A 22,493-nucleotide genomic window follows, 5' to 3' on the forward strand; every position below is an offset into this window, starting at 1 on the left:
TAATCCAATGAGAATGCTCTTATATAATCTTTATTTTAAATTTTACTACAGTAATTTCATTACATGTAGAGAATACGATTCATAGCTGTAAACATTTTAAATTAATTCCTCTCTCTTCATGGTTGATTTTTTCCATTTCTTTCAGATTTTTTATTTTCATTTCAAGTCTCTCTCTCTCTCTCCCCTCTGTGTTGCCTGAGGTGACTTCAATATTCGGTCTATATATATAAAAGCAAGCTGCATATGGATAATAATTAAAAAAAAACTGCATATATGACTCCAATCAGTTTGTATATCCTTGTAGACATGCAACATTAACCTCATTGTATATAATTTGAGAATATTTTTATTATATAATATTTTTTTAAAATTAATTTATATTTTGCTTTAGTTTATAAATTTGGATTAATTTAGAATAATACATAATTATATGATATTGTATATGAGGAGATATTGTAAATATAAAAAAAAAATATGAAGATATTATTGGTAATTAGCGAATATATTTGAAATGAATAAAAAATATTAAAAAATATAATATTTAAATGATATAAATAAAAAATAAATAAACTGATAGATGACATATTGTAAAAGTCAGTATGTAAAATAGAAAAAATGAATTTTAGTAATGTATTTTAAAGAATAATATAAAGAATATGTTGAGATGAGTGCTCTTATAACTGTATGGATTTCAAATCTACCATTGAATTCGATCATTCAATTCTTGCATGGGATATTAGATCGTACTTAATTTTGCGTACTGTTGCATTTTATAATTATTTGGTCTGATCCCATCATGGAAAATTCTTCAACTACTCCATTTCCATTTAAGTGATCATATAAGCCAATATATATTTAATGTGGATTCAAGTTTGAAAATTATGCTCGCTTCTAAATTAATTTTATGTGGTTCATCTTCAATATTCAATCAAGGCCGTTAATTAATTCGGATAAGAATTTGAAGGTTTCATTGGGTTAGAGCAGGTAGAGTATACACAAAGTAGACTGATCTATAACATTTATTGATATCCATGCACGTATGTTTTTAGGCTAATATGATTAGTTGCGTTTGGATAGTGAGATATTATCAGGTATTATAAAAAAATAATTATAAAATATTGAATAATAATGAAAAATATGTAAAAAGTAATAATAAATAGTAAGAAGAATACTTAACTCAATTGATGCACTGCATGTTGAACTCCTTGAAAGATTTTCAACTTCATTAAATATAATTAACATTTCCCTTTACATAATTCATGACCTAGAGTTGAAATCTTTCTCCGAGTTCAACCAGCTAAAATCATGGGAGATTGACACAGGATGCCCAACATCCTACAATTAAAAATAAAATAACAAAAACGGAAAAAGATGATCATTAACGGGAGATTGATAATTAAGGTTTTGACATTTTGCGGTGGTTTAATTCGTCACAATTATCATTAAAATTGTTGTAAAAGTTAAAATAATATTTGCAGCAAAAATTTAGTGCTGCAAATGTGTTTAAAATAGTTGCAAAAGGTAAAACTAAAAACGCACAGATTGGAAGCCGCATCGACCAACAAATCATTGTGAATAATGATTTATTGCGGCGATATTAATTGCAGCAGATAAAAAATCACCGCAATAGAGCTATTTTCTTGTAGTGTAAGTACAAATACTAAAATTAGAAGATCAGAAATATGGAATTTATTTAATGGAAATAAATTTTATAAATTAAGATAATTTATTATATTTTTTCAACATAAAAATCTATTTTTTTAAAAATCTTCGTGAACTTTTAACATGACTTCTTAACAAAATTCCTAAATTAATCCAAATGAGTCCCTCTTGAAAACCGCTGTTTTTTTTTTTAAATCTTTAATCATTTCTTATTGATGGTTATCCTATTTTAAGAGAAATGATATTTACAGTCGGGAAATATATAAATATTACATAATCTTTTTGAAAAATGTCATAAGTAAATACAAAACATACATGAAAAAATTATTTTTTTTAATAGTTTACACAACTCTTTTTTCAAAACGATTGTGCGGCGCTTGCGCACTCCACAATTATATAGAATGCTACTCTTTTTTTAATCATTTATTTCTCTCTTTTTATTTTATTTTATTTTTGCACAAAATATAATTAATGACGGATTAGTATCCATAATTATCAGTAAATTAGGGATAAAAATAATAATAATGTTACTATGCAAACTCATTTTGCTTCCTCATTTTGATCGTTTATGTATTTATTTATTTATTTTTTACTTACTGGTTAAGAAAATGATTATTAATATATTGATATATTTTTATTTTATTTTTTAAAAATATTTAAATATGTTAAATAAAAAAATAAAATATAAAATATGTATCAATAGACAGTCTAAGGGTCAAAGCTCGACAACACTATCCTAAAAAAAGACTCTCAAAGTCAATGCTCCGAAGATTGAAAAAAAAGCCCACGTAACCTTCTCGACTACCGTTATTTGTCATATATGGGTTGTTACTTGTTACTCTTTCTTCTTCTGCTGCTTCTTCTTCTTCTTCATTTTTTGTTGCCTCTCTCTCTCTCTCTCTCTCTTACGCTTCATTAATTCAGTATTCATCTGCTGCTTCTTTCTTTTATCTTTTTTTTGTTGTTCTGTTTGGTCACCAGTCTTTATATCTTCAGAGACATGAAGCAACGTTCAAAGCACCAAACAGAGGTACCACTGCCACTATTTTCTTGCTCTGTGCCTTTTTTATGGGATTTTTGTTTCAATCCTTTAGTTTTCTTGTAAACAAGACTAATGGAAAACTTGCAGAGAAGTAGTAGCGCTGAAATTTGTTGTTTGGGTTATGGTGGTGCCTACAGCTCTTCTGGCCCAGAGTGGTGATGCGCAAATGGCTCAACATCAGCTCCAAGGACTCCGATTTTAGCGCTGACGAGGACGACTGTGACATCGATTCCGGTTCGGATTCCGAGGGTGAAGGTCACAAGCCACGCCTTTTTAATCTTCTACCTTTTCTTTCCAAGTCTTGTTTTTGTTTATTTCTTGCTATATTATTGGAATTTGGTTGGTTTATACGAATACAGTAGTGGTGGTGCTGGTAGTTGAAGACAGTCCGAGGTTGAGGCTTTGATTGTTTCTGAGTTATGACCGGGAAGTGGGCCTGTGTGGGACATTGGAAGTTTGGAACTGATTGCTCATTAGTTTTGTGTGAAATTCTGGGAAATTTGGTTTTTGATGTTGTAGTGTATTTCATGGTGTAGATGAATTTTGAGGACCCTTTGACGCGAGTCTTTATTCAGAGCTAAACTTGATAGTTTTTTCAGTTTATCCGGATGTTTTGGTAGAACGTGATAGTATTGTCCTTTGGTTTTCCCCCTTGAGTAGTCCCTTTGACGGCTTGATTCGGACCATCAAATGTGTTTGCAGGATTTCGTCAACAGGAAAGAGAATCTCGATTGAGGGGCAACAAAGGGGATGATCCTCAAGGTAATTTTTCCCTTGCAGTTTGGATTTTGTATGTTATAGCACAGCACCGTCACTTGTTTAGATTTTCATGAATTTTCAGTAGCTTTTTCTTGAGATTGTAGCAGCAATTCTTGTTTTGGTGATGGAGGAAGCTGTATCGCTGTGTGGCTGCACTTGAAGACATTTAATTATTGAATAAACACCATTAATCTTGTGTTTAATTGCGCAGAATTGTATGTTGTTAGAATTTCAGAATTGTGGAACTTGAATATGGATCTTCCTACTAGAATTTCTTCATAAAACTGGGTAAAAGAAGTTTGAGAGAGATTGCTTGTTTTAATTAATAATTCGTTTGCGTCTTGTGTTGGCATTAGACGTTTCTTCCAGTGAATTGAATAAGAAGACAGATATATGAAATTATTATCTGAATTTAGGAAGTAACGCATTGGCTTTTTTCCATTTAACAAGCTGGAGAATGCACGCAGCTTCAAACTATGAAGGGACTTTCCTGGATGGTTCTTGTTTTTGGACGTTGTGGTCCTCTTCCTCTGGCAAAAGACTCCATTTTACGCTACAAACGATTGTTTCGAAGTTCCATTAGATACAAAGAAAACTATAAAATTTCTTCTCCAGAGCTACACTTTTTTTTTCTTCTGTGTCAACTTTGAAAAAATCTATATCATCCCTTTTCTCATCCTCCTCCTCTCATAAGATGATGAGAGAATGATGAAAAAATGGATGATGAGGAGCATATGGTAATGCTGCTTAGTCCCAAATCTCATATTCTGTGTATTTCCAGTTATAATATATCCTTTGTCTTCTTTTCTTATTCTTTTTAGTCTTAGGATAAATTGCTTTTGTTACTTTGTAGGCTGAACTTTTTTCTTTTAACCGTCAGATGGTCTTCCAAGGTCAAGAAGAAGAAACTCAGAGACTTTTAGAGCACAGTATATAGACAACGAGGAACTCAGGTATGGTGCGCCTAATAAGAGTGAAGACTTGCAGTACTCATTCTGGAAAGTGCAAAAAGCGATTGTACCAATTTAAGTAAGCCACCAGCTAATAATTCGGTTCTTGTTTTTGTCTTAGAATATGTGTCGTGACCTGGAATGTTGGAGGGAAGCTTCCACCTGAGGACCTAGATATTGATGATTGGCTACATGTCAACGAGCCAGCTGATATGTATGTGATGGGGTGAGTGTTTTCAATACTTTTTTACATTTTTCCTGTATATAGTACATGAAAAATTATTTGTTAAGATAAATTCGGTGCTTTCATATTTGCTTTATGTTTCACTAATCTGCTGGGAATATGTTCTGTACAACTCTCTCTCTCTCTCTCTCTGTTTTAAATGAATTTGTTCTGTGACTAGCCATAAAGAATCTCTCTCCTGGGTTTTCAATTTCTCTCCAGAGGTCATTTTCTCTCTACCCAACCGTCGGCATCCTTCCATTTCCTCCACCCAGAGGGAGTTAGAGTTTCGGCTCCTCCCTCCCTCCTCTTATCCGGCCAATGCCGGAGTTGTCCATAGAGTTTTTTTTTTCGTTGTTTTCCGTCTGTAACACCAAGATGCGTTGATCTACTGCCTACCAGCCACCTATAACCACCACACACCTCGTCAGCAGACTCTCCAGTCGCTGATCTGTTAGACGGTAAAAGAAAACTGCTCAAAAGAGCGGCACGTGAGTCTCATGCGTGGCTCATACCACGTGTGCGTTTCACACGCCGCCACGCCAGAGAGAGTCTGCTTCCGTCATGCACGGCACCACTGAGATTAGTGGTTTCAGATCTCTCAAATCTGACCACCGCCTTATTTCCTAGACTGGAGCGTGAACCACACGCGCCACCACAAACAGTGAAGGTCCTATGTCGACGTATCGATGCATCCTCCGGTTGCTACGTTCCTATGTTCCCACTTTTCCTAACCAAGGATCAAGTGAAAGTCTCTTCCAGCCAGTCCAGACCAACAAGATGTAGCACACAACCCTTCACTGCGGCTTCTAGCCACAATATTATAGTTTGTTTATTAGACTATATTAAAACCGCTTCAAGCGGCTTTCTCTGGTGGGAAATGGGTGTGAGCTAAACTTTTGGCTCTAAATCTCTTTTTTCTTATTTTCGTGATGTATCTGTTGGTTTTGAGAAGACTGTAAGGACTTGTATCATGTAATTTGCTAATTTATCTGTGAATATTTTACTTGCTGAGGGGAAAAAAAAAAAAAAAAATTTGTTCTGTACCACTCTCTATGCTCTTAATCTATTTGCAATTTTGCATATATCCAGTTGAGTCCTGATCAGAAGCATGACTTCTGCTTTATGTTTACAGTCTTCAGGAGATTGTGCCATTAAATGCTGGGAATATTTTTGGTGCTGAAGATAATCGTCCAGTTCCAAGGTGGGAAAACATTATCCGCGAAACACTGAATCGAATTCGGCCAAAGGCAACCACAATAAAATCTTTTAGTGATCCCCCATCTCCATCAAAATTTAGGCCATCTGATGATATCCCAGATATAGAAGAGGAGATGTTGCTTGAAAGTGATAGTGATGTAGGTGAGGAAGTTCATCCATTGAATGAAGAACCCAATGATTTTGATGGAGGTAAGGACAGACCAATCACGGATCAGCAAAACAAATGTTTGAGTTTTGGAGTTTCAGACTGTCCTGGAAGTGTCAAATTAGGCTTGCCAGGAGAAGAGTTACAGAGGCAATTTTCTTCTCCAAAGAGATTGGATAGATTAAATTGTTTGCGGACAGAACAATCAGAAGATCATGTGGAAACATCAGTTTCCCAAAATAGTGGCAAATTAACCAGAATGCTTAGTGGATGTGAAAGAATTGGTTTGAGTTGGCCAGAGCCTCCATTAAACTTGCTATCTCAATGTGTATTAGAGAGACCAAACTCCTTTAGATCGATTAGATCTTTTAGAGCATCCCAGTCTTTCAGGACATATGGTTCTTTCAAGTCAACAAAAAATGAAGTGCCTTCACAGATGGCATTGCTGGCAGAAATTGACCTCGAATCTCTCTTGAAGAGGAAACGAAGATCATCCTATGTGAGGATAGTAAGTAAGCAGATGGTTGGGATTTTCCTCACAATATGGGTCCGTAGGAGCTTGCGTAGACATATTCAGAACTTGAAGGTGTCTACTGTTGGTGTCGGTGTCATGGGCTACATTGGAAACAAGGTTTGGCTTGTAGTAACTTTTTATTTTGTCTTCAATTTTCAAATGCATTTATCACTTCACTTATTCTATAGTTAGTCTTTCAGATTTCAAGACAGTTCTTCAATCTTCCAGGGATCAATATCTGTCAGCATGTCCATACATCAGACCCTTTTTTGTTTTATATGTACTCACCTGACATCAGGTGAAAAAGAGGGAGATGAACTAAAAAGAAATGCTGATGTGCGTGAAATACATCGGAGAACACATTTTCATTCGATTTCTGATATTCGACTTCCCAGGACAATCAATGATCATGAGTGAGTATATCACATGCTTTTGCAAAAATCTGAACCTTTTTCTCTCCCCCTTGTGTCCTGAAAGGAGGGATTTTCTTTTCTTTCTTTTCTTTTCTTTTCGGTTTATTTGATGTATCATCATTTCTGTTGAATAATGATCGAAATACAGGTATTTCCATAAAGCCATATCATATAAAGTAATCCTACATCCACAAAAGAATTACACAAAAATAATCTGACAAACTGACGTGATTTCATCTGATTCGTTAGATCAACTTTACAATAAAATTAATTTTATAATTTGACGAATCACATCAAGCCACGTCAATTTACGAAATTATTTTTGTGTAATCTTTTTGTGATTAGAGTATTTTAAATAATCTGTGTAAACTCTTAAATAAATTTTCAGCCAATTTTCATTATCATTTTGGTTGTATGTTTCAGGAGCCATTTCTTCCTTGTGCGAAAGGAGTTGATTTAGTGATAATTTTTATTTTTTATGCAGAAGAATAATTTGGTTGGGGGATCTCAATTACCGTATAAACCTGTCTTACGAGAAAACAAGAGAATTTATCTCCAAAAAGGAGTGGTCCAAGTTGGTTGAGAAAGACCAGGTATGTAGTAATTTTACTTACAATCATGAAATGTGTAAACACTGCATAATCATTTTGAAAAAGAGTAGGGCCCATTATTAAAAACTTAATTTTTTTCATGTAGGTCTCATGTTTTATTCACTTTTTACAAAGTGATTACGCAGTAGTTACACAATTCACAATTACAAATATATTTTCTCTTTATCTTGTAGTACTGTTGCTTCTGGACATAGCAACATAACATGACATTAAATGCTTGTCTATGATATTGAAGATGTGCATTATTTTCTTCCATTTCAAAGACAAGGCAATGTTCTCATTTTATTACATATAATGTTGGAGAAAAGTCAAGTTATAGGGTGCCAATTTGTCCATCTTATTCTGTCAGCTTGTACGAGAGCTTAAAAAGGGTCGTGCATTTGATGGATGGTCTGAGGGCACTTTAAATTTTCCACCGACATATAAATATGAGATCAATTCAGAGAATTACTATGGAGAGGATCCAAAGGCTGGGAGGCGTACACCAGCATGGTAAGCTTTACTTGCCTAGTCCAATTGCCTGATCACTGCACCTGCTTATGTCATGTTTAGATCTAAAGAGATTTTGACTGCTGATCAAAACTAAACATGATACACATACATTTTGTCAGATCTTTATTTTTTTACTATTTAAAAGTTACAGTAGCATGCATTCTTGTGCCAGGTGTGATCGTATTCTTTCATATGGTAAGGGGATGAGGCTACTGAGTTACAGGAGGACTGAGCTTAAACTTTCAGATCACCGACCTGTGACAGCCACTTATATGGCTGATGTTGAGGTGTTTTCTCATAGGAAACTACAGAAGGCACTTACATTAACTGATGCAGAGACTGAAAGTGAAGATGTTATAGCAAATATGGGTATTGATGTTGGAATGAGCTGCTTAAGATTTGGAGAGGTGAGTACTTAGCCGTGTGTGTGATTACATCAGGTCTGATTGGCTTCTCCTTTTGAGTTGCAAGGGTGTACTTTGCAATTCTATATTTGCTTTGCTATTATTGTACTTGACATATTTTTCTTTTTTGATGCAGGACATACCTGATAGGGATCGTTAAGGCTGAATTTCACAACCATGGAGTGGTTTTGGGTGAGAGCTCCTGCAACTTATGGAATTCCCAATACAATTACTATATTTCTCATGGCTTCTTTCAAAATTTGTCTTTGATATTGTATATAATATATTGCAGTTGCAGTTAGCATGTAATGCTCTTAGCTATAGGGTTTTTTTCCAATAGCTCTTATAGAGCATGCTAATTCTAAAGGCCGGATCACACAAGGGGATTAGGGTAAATACTAAATAGTGTGTATTGGAGAGAACAGCTATAGAGCAGAATGCTTTCTCTAGTTGGTTAGAAACTGAATATTGTAAAACATAGTTGATGCCTATTTTCATGAGATAGTGCTATATTCAGATTTGTGTCCTATTTACCTCCCAATTTCATATTCTTTTGAAATTCTATCATGGAGTATATCTTATGTTCCAAGACTTCATGTCTGTGTTTGGGTACAGCTGCACTGCCACAAAATGAATCAATCCTATGAATATAAAAAATTCCAACCCTACGCCCGTCCCGACCCGTTTATTTGTGTAAGTTTTTGAGGCACATAAAGAGTCATTTCTCATTACCCAGTTTTGATCTAGAACATAAGTGACACCCAAGAAGTGGTGATCTGGATACAGTACCTACCCTTCAACATCTTTTTCCTATGTGACTGCTCTTAAGACTTGAACGAACCCATGGGCTTGGCAGCCATTGATTTGACCATTGCATCTACATGCATACTTGCAGCTTTCCAGATTTATGTGCTTTTTGTCCTATTTTATGCAAGAGTAGGATGGTGAAATATCCTGCAGGGAAATATGTATGTGCTTGTTGTCATATGCAGGAGAGTTAAACAACTGTATCTGTTTGTTTTGCTGCAGTATCAAGCCAGAACTTTGTATCTTCAGAATGATGCCAAAGTTCTACTTTATATCTAACTTACAAGATTAGATACCATCTCAATGGGATTTTAGAGGCATCAATGGTTCCTTGGCCCCTTAAATCTAACTTAGACCATGATGTTAGACCTTTCGATCGACCGTTAAAGAGTTTGATTCAAAACCCAAACCGATAGGATTGCCATGTTGCAGGCACTTTTCATTTTGCCATTTCTACATCAAATCCAAAACCTGAGCTGAGCTGTTGACCTCTTCTTGATTCAATTCCTTCTAATTTCTAACTCCAAAATTTATCTTTCTAGCCATTTAAGTGAACAGCGTTGGGAAGCCTTTGATGCGGTATGGCTTGTGAATATATAACCTGCAAAATAAATAAAATGATCATCTTATATTAATTTTTTGACAAAGCAAAATTACTGAAAACTCAAAGGTACTGTTTGGATTAAAAAACAGTTTTATTTCATCTCATCTCATCTCGTTTTATCATTATAATTTTTTCAAATTCTTACATAAAATATAATAATAATTTAACTTTTTTAAATTTTAAAATAATAATAATATTAAAAATAAAATTTTATTTAATTTTTAATTTTTATCTAAAATTATTTCCTCTCGTTCTATTGTTCAAACGATTAAGGTTGAGTTTGGATGTTGATGTGAGTTGAGTTGAGATGATAAAATATTATTAGAATATTATTTTAAAATTTGAAAAAATTAAATTATTTATTATATTTTATATTAAAATTTAAAAAAATTATAATGATAAATTGAGATGAATTGATGATCAAACGAAGCTAAGCCGCAATTACATCTTAGATTCTTAAAAGTTGAAAAAGCAGCCGTTTTCATACAGCATCAATTTCATCTCAACAGTCTTAACAGTTAACTGGATAGATTCCCTTTAGCTTAGTTAATAAACTTCCAAAATGAAGTGCTAGAAGTGTTCAAAAAAGCTGGTGTCAGAAATTCTTTCCCGAGCTTTGATGCAGATCACTCTCACACACTACATCATATTTTTTTTTAAGAAAAAAATTATAACTTTATTTTTTTTTAAACATATTAAAATTTTCTACTTATTATATATATATATATATATCACATATTTAATAAAAAATAAATAAATTATTGCTTATTATATTTCTGTCTCCGACTCTCGTAACAGAATTTTATTTATTTTTTCCACCCACTTGTCCACTGAATATCAATGTCTAAAAAGTTCTTTTTTCTTCGATAATTCACAAGTGGTTCATTGGTACTGCCTTAAAACCACTGTTAAATCACACACTGGTTATAATTTTTTTAAAATAACAAACCAGATCTTCACAAAAGTTCTGTTTTCAGAGTCTGAGATAATTTTCTTTTATTAAGGCATCGTTTGTTTTTAAAAAATATCTTATTTTATCTCATCTTATTTAATTATTATAACTTTTTCAACTTTCAATACAAAATAAAATAAATAATTTAACTTTTTTAAATCTTAAAATAAAAATAATATTAAAAAATATATTTTCATAATACTTTATTCAACTTTTTAACTTTAATCTCATCTCATCTCTAAAAATAAACGAGCTCTAAATCACATAGTTTATTTTTTTACTTCGTGATTAAGAAAGTGTTTTTTTTTACACGTATTTTTTTAACACTTTTAAATAATTTTTCTTTAAGAAAGTCACAATATCATTAACAAATATTTCCTTAATCACAAAGTAAAAAAAAATTTAAAACAAAAAAAAATTGCCAACTATAGCTCCTAAATGGAAGCTGGGAGCAGTGGGACTAGCATTAGAGCATTGGCATTGGACTCATCAAATGAGTCCAATCTTCAAAATTTGATGATTTTAGCTTTAAACTCCTGGCATTGGATTCATCATATGCTCAAATGTCAAGCTTTGAGCTACAGTAGATTTCTCTTCATCTTCAAATTTGAAGACTCACTATTCACACTCTATAACCATTATTTTATTTATTTAAATTAGTATTTCCCAATTTTGAGCCACAATATATTTAAGTTGAGAAACAATAATTTAAATATCAAATTAAATTATTAATTAACATATAGTTAGTATAATTGTAAAATATAAAAAAAATAAATTAAAATATTATTATTAACAAAATAATATTATATTATTATTTTGATGAATCCAATAACTAATCCAATGTGGGGTTATAGATAGAGAAGTTTTAGATTTATGAAAAATATATACTTTTCATCAAATTTTGAAGATGAAAATGATGAACCCAATGCTAATGCTCTTACTCATTCTGAATAGATGGAACCTTTTTTAGACATTGATATTCTCTCAAACTCTTTTTATGGGTATATAAAAGCCTCTCAAATTCCAATGTTACACAACACACCACACTTATTTTAATTTTTTTTTCCTATAACAAGTATATGACGTATGGATGATAAGTTGAATAACTCAATTAGTTTAACAAGAATAAAATAAAATAATAAAAATAAAATATAATTTTAAAATATGTGAAGTGTGCGGTGTGAGATATGAGTAGCATCCATCTTCTACTTATAATCCCTTCACACTACACACCACACCTATTTTAATTTTTTTTTTCTTATAACAAGTATGTATTGTATGAATGATAAGTAGAATAACTCAATTAGTTTAAGAATAAAAGAAAATAAAACATAAAGAAAAATTTTAAAATATGTAAATTGTGTAGTGTGAGATGATAAGTAGCATTCCTCTTTTTACAAGTGGACACAACACCACCATTGGGAAAAACAACTATAGAAAAAACATGATATTCAGATGAGTTTCAGTATGGTTGTCATGCACTTCATGTAGTATATGCTACAGAACCGTTCTAAATGTCCTCCTGAGGCTTGCCTGAAGAACCCAACAATGCTGGTTTCCTCAGCCAGTACTGACCAAATCTCTGCCTTGCATACTCCTTGTAATCGAAATTAATCTTGTTCACGTAAGCCTGCAGACATGCAGAAGGTTAATCTTACCCTTTCAATCTCTCGTGTTTATGAATAATAGGGAAACGAGACTTGGGAATGCTTACTGATATAATTCCCCATAAGCCCCAAAAGAGATGATTTGCAAGAGTGTATTTCTCCACATCCTGGACGAACTGCTCCACTTTTGCGTCACTGGGTTGGTTGCCTGTATACCAACGAAGGAGATGAGCAGTTTATGTGGAAAAATGTTGTCCGGATAATCTAATATACTTAGGAGAATGGTTTCTAAAAGGTTTCACTCTTTACAAAAAAATAATAATAAGAACATACAGCTTAAAAACAGAGAACAAACCCTGATCTGTTTTACATAGCATTGCATCCGGCCAGTGATGGCGGACCAATGTTAAAAAGACTAGACTACCAACACCAGATCTGCAGTGTTACTTGAGACTGGTGGCCAAGCATTTTATGTTCAAGCTTCCACAGGCATATGACCTGAGCACAGACCAAATTGGCATTTACTTTCAAAACCAAAATTAGTTATCCACAGAAATTCATGTCAGTAAGGAGATGGACTCTCAGTTACATTGTAAGTTAAATAATGCAGAATCCCAAGCAAAATTGATCGCAGGATTAGGAGTCCATACACCTATCATTCGCAGAAATCAACTGCACATGAATCCTTGATCTATAAAGAGTTTCAAACAGCTATAGGTGCTCTACCTGCACCAATACCAAAGATAACATGTGGAACTCATCCCAACCAATGCACTGGGAGGATTAAAGAGCTAAAAAAAAAATACAAATCCCAGATCCTTGTTTGTCATACTAATCACTTGATTGAATGGGACACTAATGGGCTAACCTGCAGAACTCAGATATATACGGACAAATCTTTGGCGCTCCTCCAGATCTGATACCAAATGAATGATGTATTAGGAACAACTGACACGTTTAATTAAGGAAAAGGTAATTTTGGAGGCAGTGAGATACGCATGAATGAATTTATATATGATCTGTATATGAACACTTACCTGGATATTGACTATAGTCTAAAACATGAGGTGTCTGAGAATGGTAATTTGCTGCCATTTCACAGAAATGATTTGCTATGTCATAAGCAATAGGGTTGTAACTTGCATACTCATAATCCTGCAAAAATGAGCAAAATAACACCAGGAATATAAATCTATTCGTTAAAATATAGTCGTCTTACATTTATGCTACCACAAATCTATTTAATTTTTCAATAACACAGATAAGTCAATGAAGCCCGCGCTGCATTGCTCAAAACATGTATACACATAACCATGGATGAAGTGCCAGCCTAGAGATGTGGACAACTTGCTTGCAGTCCAGAAAACTCATTTTCAAGGCATCGAAATTTTATGGGTGGTACAATTGTGATAATCAAACAGTATTGTAATCAAATATGCTTATCTCCCAGTTTATTTTTTCTTTCAAAATCCAAGAAAATCCCGTACTTGTTAAACTCCACCAATCTAAAGGTTAATACAGGTCTTACTTTATAGATAAAAGGTACAAGAATAAACCCTATACAGGAACGAAGTAGTCTTGTGTTTATTAACTGGGGAGAAAGTGCAACAACAGCTGAGAACTGAAAGTCATAATGCAGAGTCCATAGGAAACTTACAATGAGAGTGAGTGATCTTGTCTCTTCATCCATCATTATATTACCATATTGCAGGTCATTGTGACAAAATCCAACCTCTTGATAATCCTGTGACAACTCTTTATCTAGCATACTAATTTCCATCCCAAGAGTATCCAAGCAAAAGTCTTGTGTGTCATGGGAGGAACACAAACTTTTGGCCACACAAAGCCAGTTTCTGAGGAAGGAACAGATAGGGTATTAGATATCTTCATATTTGAGAGGGAACTCTTAACTAGTTTGAAGTATTCTTTAACTTCTGATAATAGATATCAATACCTCAGTCTGTCCCAAATGATTAAATTCTTTGGACCAGGCACAGCAAGATTGTGGAACTCTCTCATCTTAGCAGCTATGAGAGCAGAAATCTCAGGGTCTCGTAGGTCAGCCGCTGATAGCGTCTGAAAATCACAATAAAAAAAGGAAAAACAGTCATAAAAAAAGATCTTCTGCAAGGATAAGTAATGGGTGGGGTAATAGAACCGAGTCCTCGGTGCTGCTTTTCCCTAAAGCACTTAGCTTTGCAACATCTTTCTAAAGGTGCAAACTTCAAGTCAGGATTGAAGAAATTTAAACAGGACTGAAATAACGGAGCAGGTGAATCTGACTTGAACCAGATACAGTTTCTCATATGCAATGCTTCTTGTTTAATTAAAATGTAAGTCAATTTACAAACTACAATGCTATATATGTCGGTTGAGGTTGGAAACCATAAACAAGGCTTATAAACGGCATACTCTGACTAATACATAAATGGACAGTGCAAGAGGGGAGGATCAGCACCTAATTGACGAAAACAGCTCCTATCCAACAATTAATCAAACTGGTTGCTATAAGATTGATAACGTTTGCTGTCATCTACATTAAAAGATAAGGTACTGATGGGCATTATGAGGTCTATTTAGTGTAATTAATTCAAATTAATTGGATAATTTTGACCAAAGAGACGAGCTTAAAGATTCTTGATTGATTGGGGTTTTCTTATCATAATATTATCTACTTATTTTTATTATTTTTAAAAAAAAAAAGGGAGTTTAGACCCTAAAAGTCATTACTTAACTATCAGAAAAGGATGGCCAAGCTTTCTCAGCATAGTGCTTTAGACTTTTTACATCACTTTGCCCCCCCAATGAATCGATTCTAAAGGTTCATTTACAATCTATAAATAATTTTTTTAATTAAATACTAGTGATTAAAGCAGGAACAATGAAGTCAACACAAGAAGATAATCATTCAAGCGCACATATCCTAACCATGTTCTCACAATTTAGCATAATATTCAAAACAAAGCACAATAATTTCTCAATAATATATATAATCATAGGCTTAAAAAACATGATCAAGAAATATAATCATTAAGCATCTGAAATATACATACCCTGGCATGAATGAATTCCTCAACCCGCCCATCCGGAAACCGGCCGAGAAGGCGAGGCCCCTTCCCCTGCTTCGAAATGCACTCAAACGTCCTAATCTCATCGTCCCTGTTGAAGAAAACCTCCACACCTTCGCCATAGACACGAACCAAGACCTTTCTCCCAACCGCACCATTCTTTGCAGGCCAGTTTATCTGGTAAACCTCATTTGTCATTGCACCGTTCAATTTTATCACCTCCAACGCCTCCAAATCATCCATCACATCCCCCCAGTTTGCAGCCACCGACAGAAGTACTTTCTTTAGTTCCTCTGGGAGACGATCTTCGACAAAATCCCTTGTCGTTATGCCCATTGCGCTTCAATTCTATGAGCCAAAATTGTCGTAATGTTTAAATTGTAATACATAAAATTACCATTTCTAAGCCATTTGTATCAAACGGAAAGGTTGTTTCGCATGGAGCTTAATCTCAACCTTAAGATTCAGCATCTTGAGAAAAATATTGTTTCATCAACCTTAAACTATAAAGAAACAAATCATTGAGAAAGTTCAAAAGAAAAGAATAGCATGATGAAATGGAAGAACCCAGTACGAGAATATCTTGAGAACTCGAAAAAAAGGAAAAAAAAAAAGAATCGAAACAGAAGCAGAATGGAATTGAAACTCACCCGAGAAGGGAGATGAAAAGGCTGTCCTGTGAAAGAACAGCTAGATGAGTTTTGCAAGGGCGATGACTTGTTATGAGCTTTATCGAAACAAAAAAATCAAAATTCAAGCATGCACGTTGAAAGTTTTGCTGTTGAAAGAATTAAAAAAGAAAAAGAACCCGGAATCGACTATATTTTGGGATGTGATTGTGAATTTGTGAGAGCAAGACCAAGAACGTGCTTTTCTTTCGTTGCGGCATACAGCAATATAATATAAGAAAATATTTCAACTGGATTATACTGCCACGCATTGTCTTTAGGAGCCATTGATATTACCAATATGGAGTTGCCACGTGTACGAGACCCAGTGCTTGTCAAATTGTGTTGGAGATTCTTGAACTGGTCTGTAGTCTGTACCCTACCGAACTGGAAATTGACCGTTTTCGAAACGCCGAAGTCAAGCCCATTGAAGTTTAAGTTCAAGATATAAAGCGGACGCCGAATTTGAAGACTTTTTTCAAGAGTAAAAAAATTTGAAGACTTTTAGAAGAGAGAGGTTGTAATCTTTAGGCTACGTTTGGTAGTGAAAAATATTAAAAAATATTGAGAATATTTATGAATAATTATGAGTAAAAATTGGAATGAGGTTGTGAATCTCATTAAAAATATTTTGAGTTATTTAGATATGTGAAGTATGTTGAGTTGTTGACTTTTAAGTAAGTAATTGAAAAATATGTGGATCCCATAAATATTATAGTGATTTTATTTTTAGTAATAAATATTATAATGATTTTATTATAGTGATTTTTTAATATTAATAAATTTTGTAGTGATTTTATTTTATTTTTATATATAATAATGATAAATATTATAATAATTTTATTTTTAATTTATATATAATAGTGATAAATATTATAGTGATTTTATTTTTAATTTATATATAATAGTGATAAATATTATAGTATTTTTTTTTTATTTATATATAATAGTGATTTTATTTTTTATTTATATATTATAATGATTTTATTTTTTATTTATATTTAATAGTGATTTTATTTTTTATTTATATATTATAGTGATTTTATTTTTAATTTATATATTATAATTATTTTATTTTTTATTTATATTTAATAGTGATAAATATTATAGTGATTTTATTTTTTATTTATATATTATAGTGATTTTATTTGTTATTTATATATTATAATGATTTTATTTTTTATTTATATTTAATAGTGATAAATATCATAGTGATTTTATTTTATATATATATATATATTATAGTGATTTTATTTTTTATTTATATATTATAGCTATTTTATGTTTTATTTATATATTATAGCGATTTTATTTTTTATTTATATATTATAGCGATTTTATTTTTTATTTATATATTATAGTGATTTTATTTTTTATTTATATCTTATAATGATTTTATTTTTTATTTATATTTAATAGTGATAAATATCATAGTGATTTTATTTTTTATATATATATATATTATAGTGATTTTATTTTTTATTTATATATTATAGCTATTTTATGTTTTATTTATATATTATAGCGATTTTATTTTTTATTTATATATTATAGCGATTTTATTTTTTATTTATATATTATAGTGATTTTATTTTTTATTTATATATTATAGCTATTTTATTTTTTATTTATATATAATAGTGATAAATATTTTTTATTTATATATAATAGTGATAAGTATTATAGAATGTTTGTGAATAGTTATGAGTAGAGATTGAAGTGGGTTTGTGAGTCCCATTGAAAGTATTTTAAGTTGTTTGGCATGTGAAGTATTTTCAAAAGTACGAGAATACTTGAAAAGTGTTGAGGATACTCTAGTATCCAAACATAGCCTTATTTCATATATCTATTTTTTTATTTAGAACAATTGAGATTTGGATAATCGGTTGATTTGAGTTGAGTTGAAATTAAATAAAAATTAAAAATTAAATATAATATTATTATAATATTATTTTTATTTTAAAATTTGAAGAAATTAAATTATTTGTTATATGGTTTTACTGTATATATCAGTCACTATTTACTTCCATACTCTATATCTGATAATTTTTTTTATATAAAGTATAGAATAGTAAATAGTGATTGACAAGAAAAATTATTTTATATATATATATATTGTTTAAAAGTTTGCTAAAGTCATAATAATAAGATGAATTGACAGTATTTTTTAGTCCAAACAAGGCCATTTAAATAAAATTTTGAAAAAAATTAGTATGAAAACATTCTAATATCTATAACTGAAGAGTAATGTTAGGTATAAAAATTAAATGTACAGATCTCGCACAAATCTTTTATAAAATTCGAAATTTGTATATATAGGAGTTATAAATCATTACTCAAAGGTGATTCATGTTTCTTTTTCCTTTTTCAAGATGAGGACATGGATTCGAAGATAATGGATACTCTCTTTTTTTTTTATTCTTGAAAGGGATAATGGATAAATATTAATTGTGCTGTTATGAGACGCATCCATGTCTATATTTAAAGGGTCTGAAACTGAACCCAGATCTTGTCCTTAATTAAGGTTTTTAAGTTAAATTATTGGGAAAATTTGTAGGGAGGATTTACTAAAAATAAAGGCCTTCCTTTGATGAAGGAAGAAGGTAAACAGATAAAGCCATATAAATATATATATATATACATATATATATATACATATATATATATATTATATATATATGTATATGTATATATATATTTCTCTTATCAAGAACAAAATCCAATGTCATTAATGCATGCGGCTTCTTCTTCCAACCAAATACATGCACCTCTGGATTTGCATGCAGTCACATGCACTACGTGGCCATAACTGCATACATTCAAAGCAAGGTGGCCAACAGCATAAAGGCATATACATCATTTAAGAACCTTGTGGCCTGTACCCAAGAAGTACTCAACATAAGCCCCCCACTTTTTTTTTTTTAATTTTATTTTATTTTATAAATCAACGCATGTCACTTTTTACAATATTTTATATAATAATTTTTTTAAAAGAATGTTATTTTTATAAACTGTGAAATATATTACTTGGATATCATTATTTATTAATCTTTTATTTTTTAATTTTAATTTAAAATTTTAGATTTTAAAATTTTCACTATTTTTAATAATTGATACATCGGCATGAACGATTATGCATATTATAATTTTAATACTTCAAAATTCTATACGGGATTTCTAGTTTACTTGTTTGGATGTAAAAAGTTGAGGAATTTCTTTTTTTAATGAATAGTGAAGAAATGGAGTAGAGATGGAAGTTTTATTGGCTTTTGTGAAAATATGAGGCATATTTTATAAATATATTTAAGTAATAAACTTTTTTATTTTTAAAAATTATAATTAATAAAACATGAGGGTTAATTGCAAACTCACATCCACCCTAAGGCTACCCTATCCTTAGGTCGCTCGATCTGATCTGCCCACGAAGGTGGCTTGGGGTGGCTGCTATTTCAAAACTATATGTGTGACTATTGGCTCTTTTAAAAAAAATTAAAAATAAAAACAAATAAATAATATATTTTAAATAAAAAAAATTAAAATATATTGATATGATAATTATTGGTAAGTTTTTAATGTTTGGGAAGAATTTTGAAAAAAAAAAAAAAAACCTACCGTAAATCAATATTACCGCTACGCAAACATGGGCTTAATCATGCTTAATAGATCCGTACAATAGCTTGGCATCAACATCGGCTGGGCTCTAGTAAAGTGCAATACCTTCGTATCCACCGCACTCTGATCTAGTTGGGCCTGGACATTGTCCGGCCTTATGGCTAGACTGGCCCATTTCTTGGCCTTGTATCAGAATTAGTACTCTGATGTTTTATGACAATAAAATTGGAAACTCGTAGATAATAATATTTATGAGTTTTACCATTTTAATTTGGACTAGATTTATTTAACATATAAGTATTAAATTTAAGATCTGAATTTATTAAAATATGTATTTATTTTTGTACAAAAAAAAAGATTACTAATTATACAAATCTAATTTTAGAAAATAGGTTTTCATTCTTTAAATAAATATATATTTAATTTTACGCATATAATTATACATATTGACGTATTAATTTCTGAAAAGGAAAGATCTTGAAATTAAAAATTTGAATTAAAAAATAAATAAAAAATTAATAAAATAAGACTGAGACTCAATACCTATCTAGCCACCTCTCAAACTGTATCCTTGTCATCATCCTATTACAATAATATAAATGTGGTTGATTAAGTAAAAGTTAGATATCTTCAGCCGTCCAAAGCTTCTTTTCAAAACGAAGACTGACTACATTAAGCAAAATTCATTAAAAAACACCCATGTTGTGGCCCACCAAGTTTATTCAGGAGACGTGTGCGGAGGATGGATTGACACGTTATTAGCCTATATTCTTGTCATTGAGAGGGGTTTTCAATTTGAAAGGCAAATTAGCAACCATCGCTGTTGATTGGGTTGTAATTTTATACTGATTTTGTGTTGTTGGAACCGACATGTTATCACATGATTGCTTATTTTATTGTGAGTGGGGGGTGGATGTTTTGGTCACTGTTTTGTCACTGTTTTGTCACTCATTCATTCATTCTAGATTGTTCCATTATTTAGGCTCCATTTACTATGTTACCATTGTGTAAGATAAAATGGAATCATAAATTATTTGACAATATTGCTATATTTTTCATGGTCTATATATATAGGGACTCTCGATCCTCTGATAGGAGGGGTATCAACGGACCACCAAATATGCTAACGGGGTGAGGAAAATCGAAAAATCACACCGTATTAATGGCACCACTATCTGAACTACACGCCAAATTAATGATGCTGTTATAAAGTCACGCCGCATTAAAGGACTCTAACAAATGGAACAGTATGAAAGACACGGATTCCATGGGGGCAGACACGGTCTGTTCCCCAGACGTATAGTATAAATAGTAAGTCCTAGATACGATAAAAAGTCTCTCTAATCCCTAGACTCTCTCACTTATTTACAAACTTCCAATAGAATTTACTAACTCTAGCATTGGAGACTCCTCAGACGTAAGGTTTTGCAAACCTAAGTTCTGAAAATCTGAGTTACCGAAATCTGACCCAAAATTGTGCAAAACACGATATTAACAATAATGTCAGTTACAAATCCTCAATAAACAAGTTTCGTGTAGGTTTTTTTTTTTTTTTTTTATAAAAATGTGGGTCACGCTAGAGATTTTTTACATTTTTTATGATGGGGTTCATTTTTTTATAAAGGATTTACATGAGATTTGTCTATTAAAACTTATATAAATTATTTCTCTTATAATATGTAGTGTAGTTGAGACAAACAAAGATAAATGTAGTCACTAGTCATTTAGGTTTTTTAGCATGTAGTTGTGCATCCAAGCCAGCTACCAGCTCTATACATACTTGGACTATCTTGCATGCATGCCATTTATGCATTCATCACGTCTCTCCACGAATTTTATCAATTACTCTCTCATTCAAGTTTGGAATCGGACTCTTTGCTAGTAGTTTCTTTCTTTTTTATAGATTTATGTATATAAACTTTTTGTTGTTTTTAATAATTCCCACATTATTTTTATGAGTTTGGTTTTGAGATTATGAATGTAACCCTTGAGCTCTTTTTTATATAAGGTATTATTCTTACATAAGTGAATGTGATCGGTCAAATCAGAATAGCGTTCTCTTTTGAAAAATAAATTGAAAAAAAATATAATATGTGGATCCCATAATATTAAACATTGCCTATAAACAACATAAATCTTAATATTAAATATAGCAGGATGTACGAACTCTCTGTCAAGATTTCTTTAAGGTGTAGAAAGTATTTGAATACAAGCATTCATATTTTGAACATATGTATATGTAACGATTAGATTTCTTTGTCCTAGGACTCTTGTCTTCCATATCGATATTGTCATTGGATAAAATAAATATCAGGTTTTGCAAAAGCATTAGTATCTTCATCACATTATCCTCCAATTGCATGCAACTCACGGTCTTTTAAATATATAAACGCGTTTGATGATACTTGATGCATATCATCTAATATTATTTAAATTGTATAATTTGATTTACAAAGTTTAAATTTTAAAATTTATTTTTGAAAATAAATTATGCCATAAAAATATTTTATATATCGATTTAAGAATAAAATAACTATATTTTATTTATTTATGGTAAGCCAATTGATATGTATTTAATTTAGAAAAATTATACTCATCATTTATATTCCACACTCACATGATTTTTTATTTTTTATTTTATTTTTTTTAATAAGTATGTAGTATATAGATGATGAGTAGAAAAATTTAATTAATTTAATAAGAATAAAGCTAAAAAATTAAAATAAAATAAAAATAAGT

General features: G+C 31.4%; 2 protein-coding genes across 9 annotated transcripts; one reads left to right on the top strand and one right to left on the bottom strand.

Annotated features, from left to right (window-relative positions):
• Window positions 1–2,533: 2,533 nt before the first annotated feature.
• LOC109010255 (type IV inositol polyphosphate 5-phosphatase 3-like) lies at window positions 2,534–8,948 on the top strand. 3 transcript variants are annotated; one of them, XM_035685919.1, is made up of 11 exons: window positions 2,534–2,692; window positions 2,842–2,959; window positions 3,407–3,466; window positions 4,344–4,416; window positions 4,535–4,639; window positions 5,772–6,633; window positions 6,709–6,929; window positions 7,414–7,522; window positions 7,890–8,032; window positions 8,205–8,439; window positions 8,573–8,948. In XM_035685919.1, exons 1-11 carry the CDS (start codon window positions 2,663–2,665, stop codon window positions 8,594–8,596), a joined length of 1,980 nt encoding a protein of 659 aa, XP_035541812.1. In that variant the 5' UTR covers window positions 2,534–2,662; the 3' UTR covers window positions 8,597–8,948. The 3 variants fall into 3 exon arrangements, with proteins under 3 accessions (XP_035541812.1, XP_035541813.1, XP_035541814.1); XM_035685920.1 differs by having other exon boundaries at window positions 6,745–6,929; XM_035685921.1 differs by lacking the exons at window positions 2,534–2,692; window positions 2,842–2,959; window positions 3,407–3,466; window positions 4,344–4,416; window positions 4,535–4,639 and adding an exon at window positions 4,827–5,418 and having other exon boundaries at window positions 6,745–6,929.
• A 3,176-nt stretch (window positions 8,949–12,124) lies between these two features.
• LOC109010256 (probable choline kinase 1) lies at window positions 12,125–16,350 on the bottom strand. Of its 6 annotated transcripts, none has more exons than XR_004798459.1 (9): window positions 16,125–16,350; window positions 15,460–15,822; window positions 14,361–14,482; window positions 14,064–14,259; window positions 13,444–13,561; window positions 13,275–13,322; window positions 13,057–13,132; window positions 12,762–12,904; window positions 12,514–12,614 (listed from the first exon to the last, which is right to left on the bottom strand). XR_004798459.1 is itself a non-coding variant. In XM_035685922.1 (8 exons), exons 2-8 carry the CDS (start codon window positions 15,808–15,810, stop codon window positions 12,310–12,312), a joined length of 1,056 nt encoding a protein of 351 aa, XP_035541815.1. In that variant the 5' UTR covers window positions 15,811–15,822; window positions 16,125–16,350; the 3' UTR covers window positions 12,125–12,309. The 6 variants fall into 6 exon arrangements, 3 of the variants coding, with proteins under 3 accessions (XP_035541815.1, XP_035541816.1, XP_035541817.1); XR_004798458.1 differs by having other exon boundaries at window positions 12,996–13,132; XM_035685922.1 differs by lacking the exons at window positions 12,762–12,904; window positions 13,057–13,132 and adding an exon at window positions 12,125–12,429.
• Window positions 16,351–22,493: the final 6,143 nt, after the last annotated feature.

The sequence above is a fragment of the Juglans regia genome, chromosome 15, assembly GCF_001411555.2.
Source record: "Juglans regia cultivar Chandler chromosome 15, Walnut 2.0, whole genome shotgun sequence".
Lineage (NCBI taxonomy): Eukaryota > Viridiplantae > Streptophyta > Magnoliopsida > Fagales > Juglandaceae > Juglans > Juglans regia.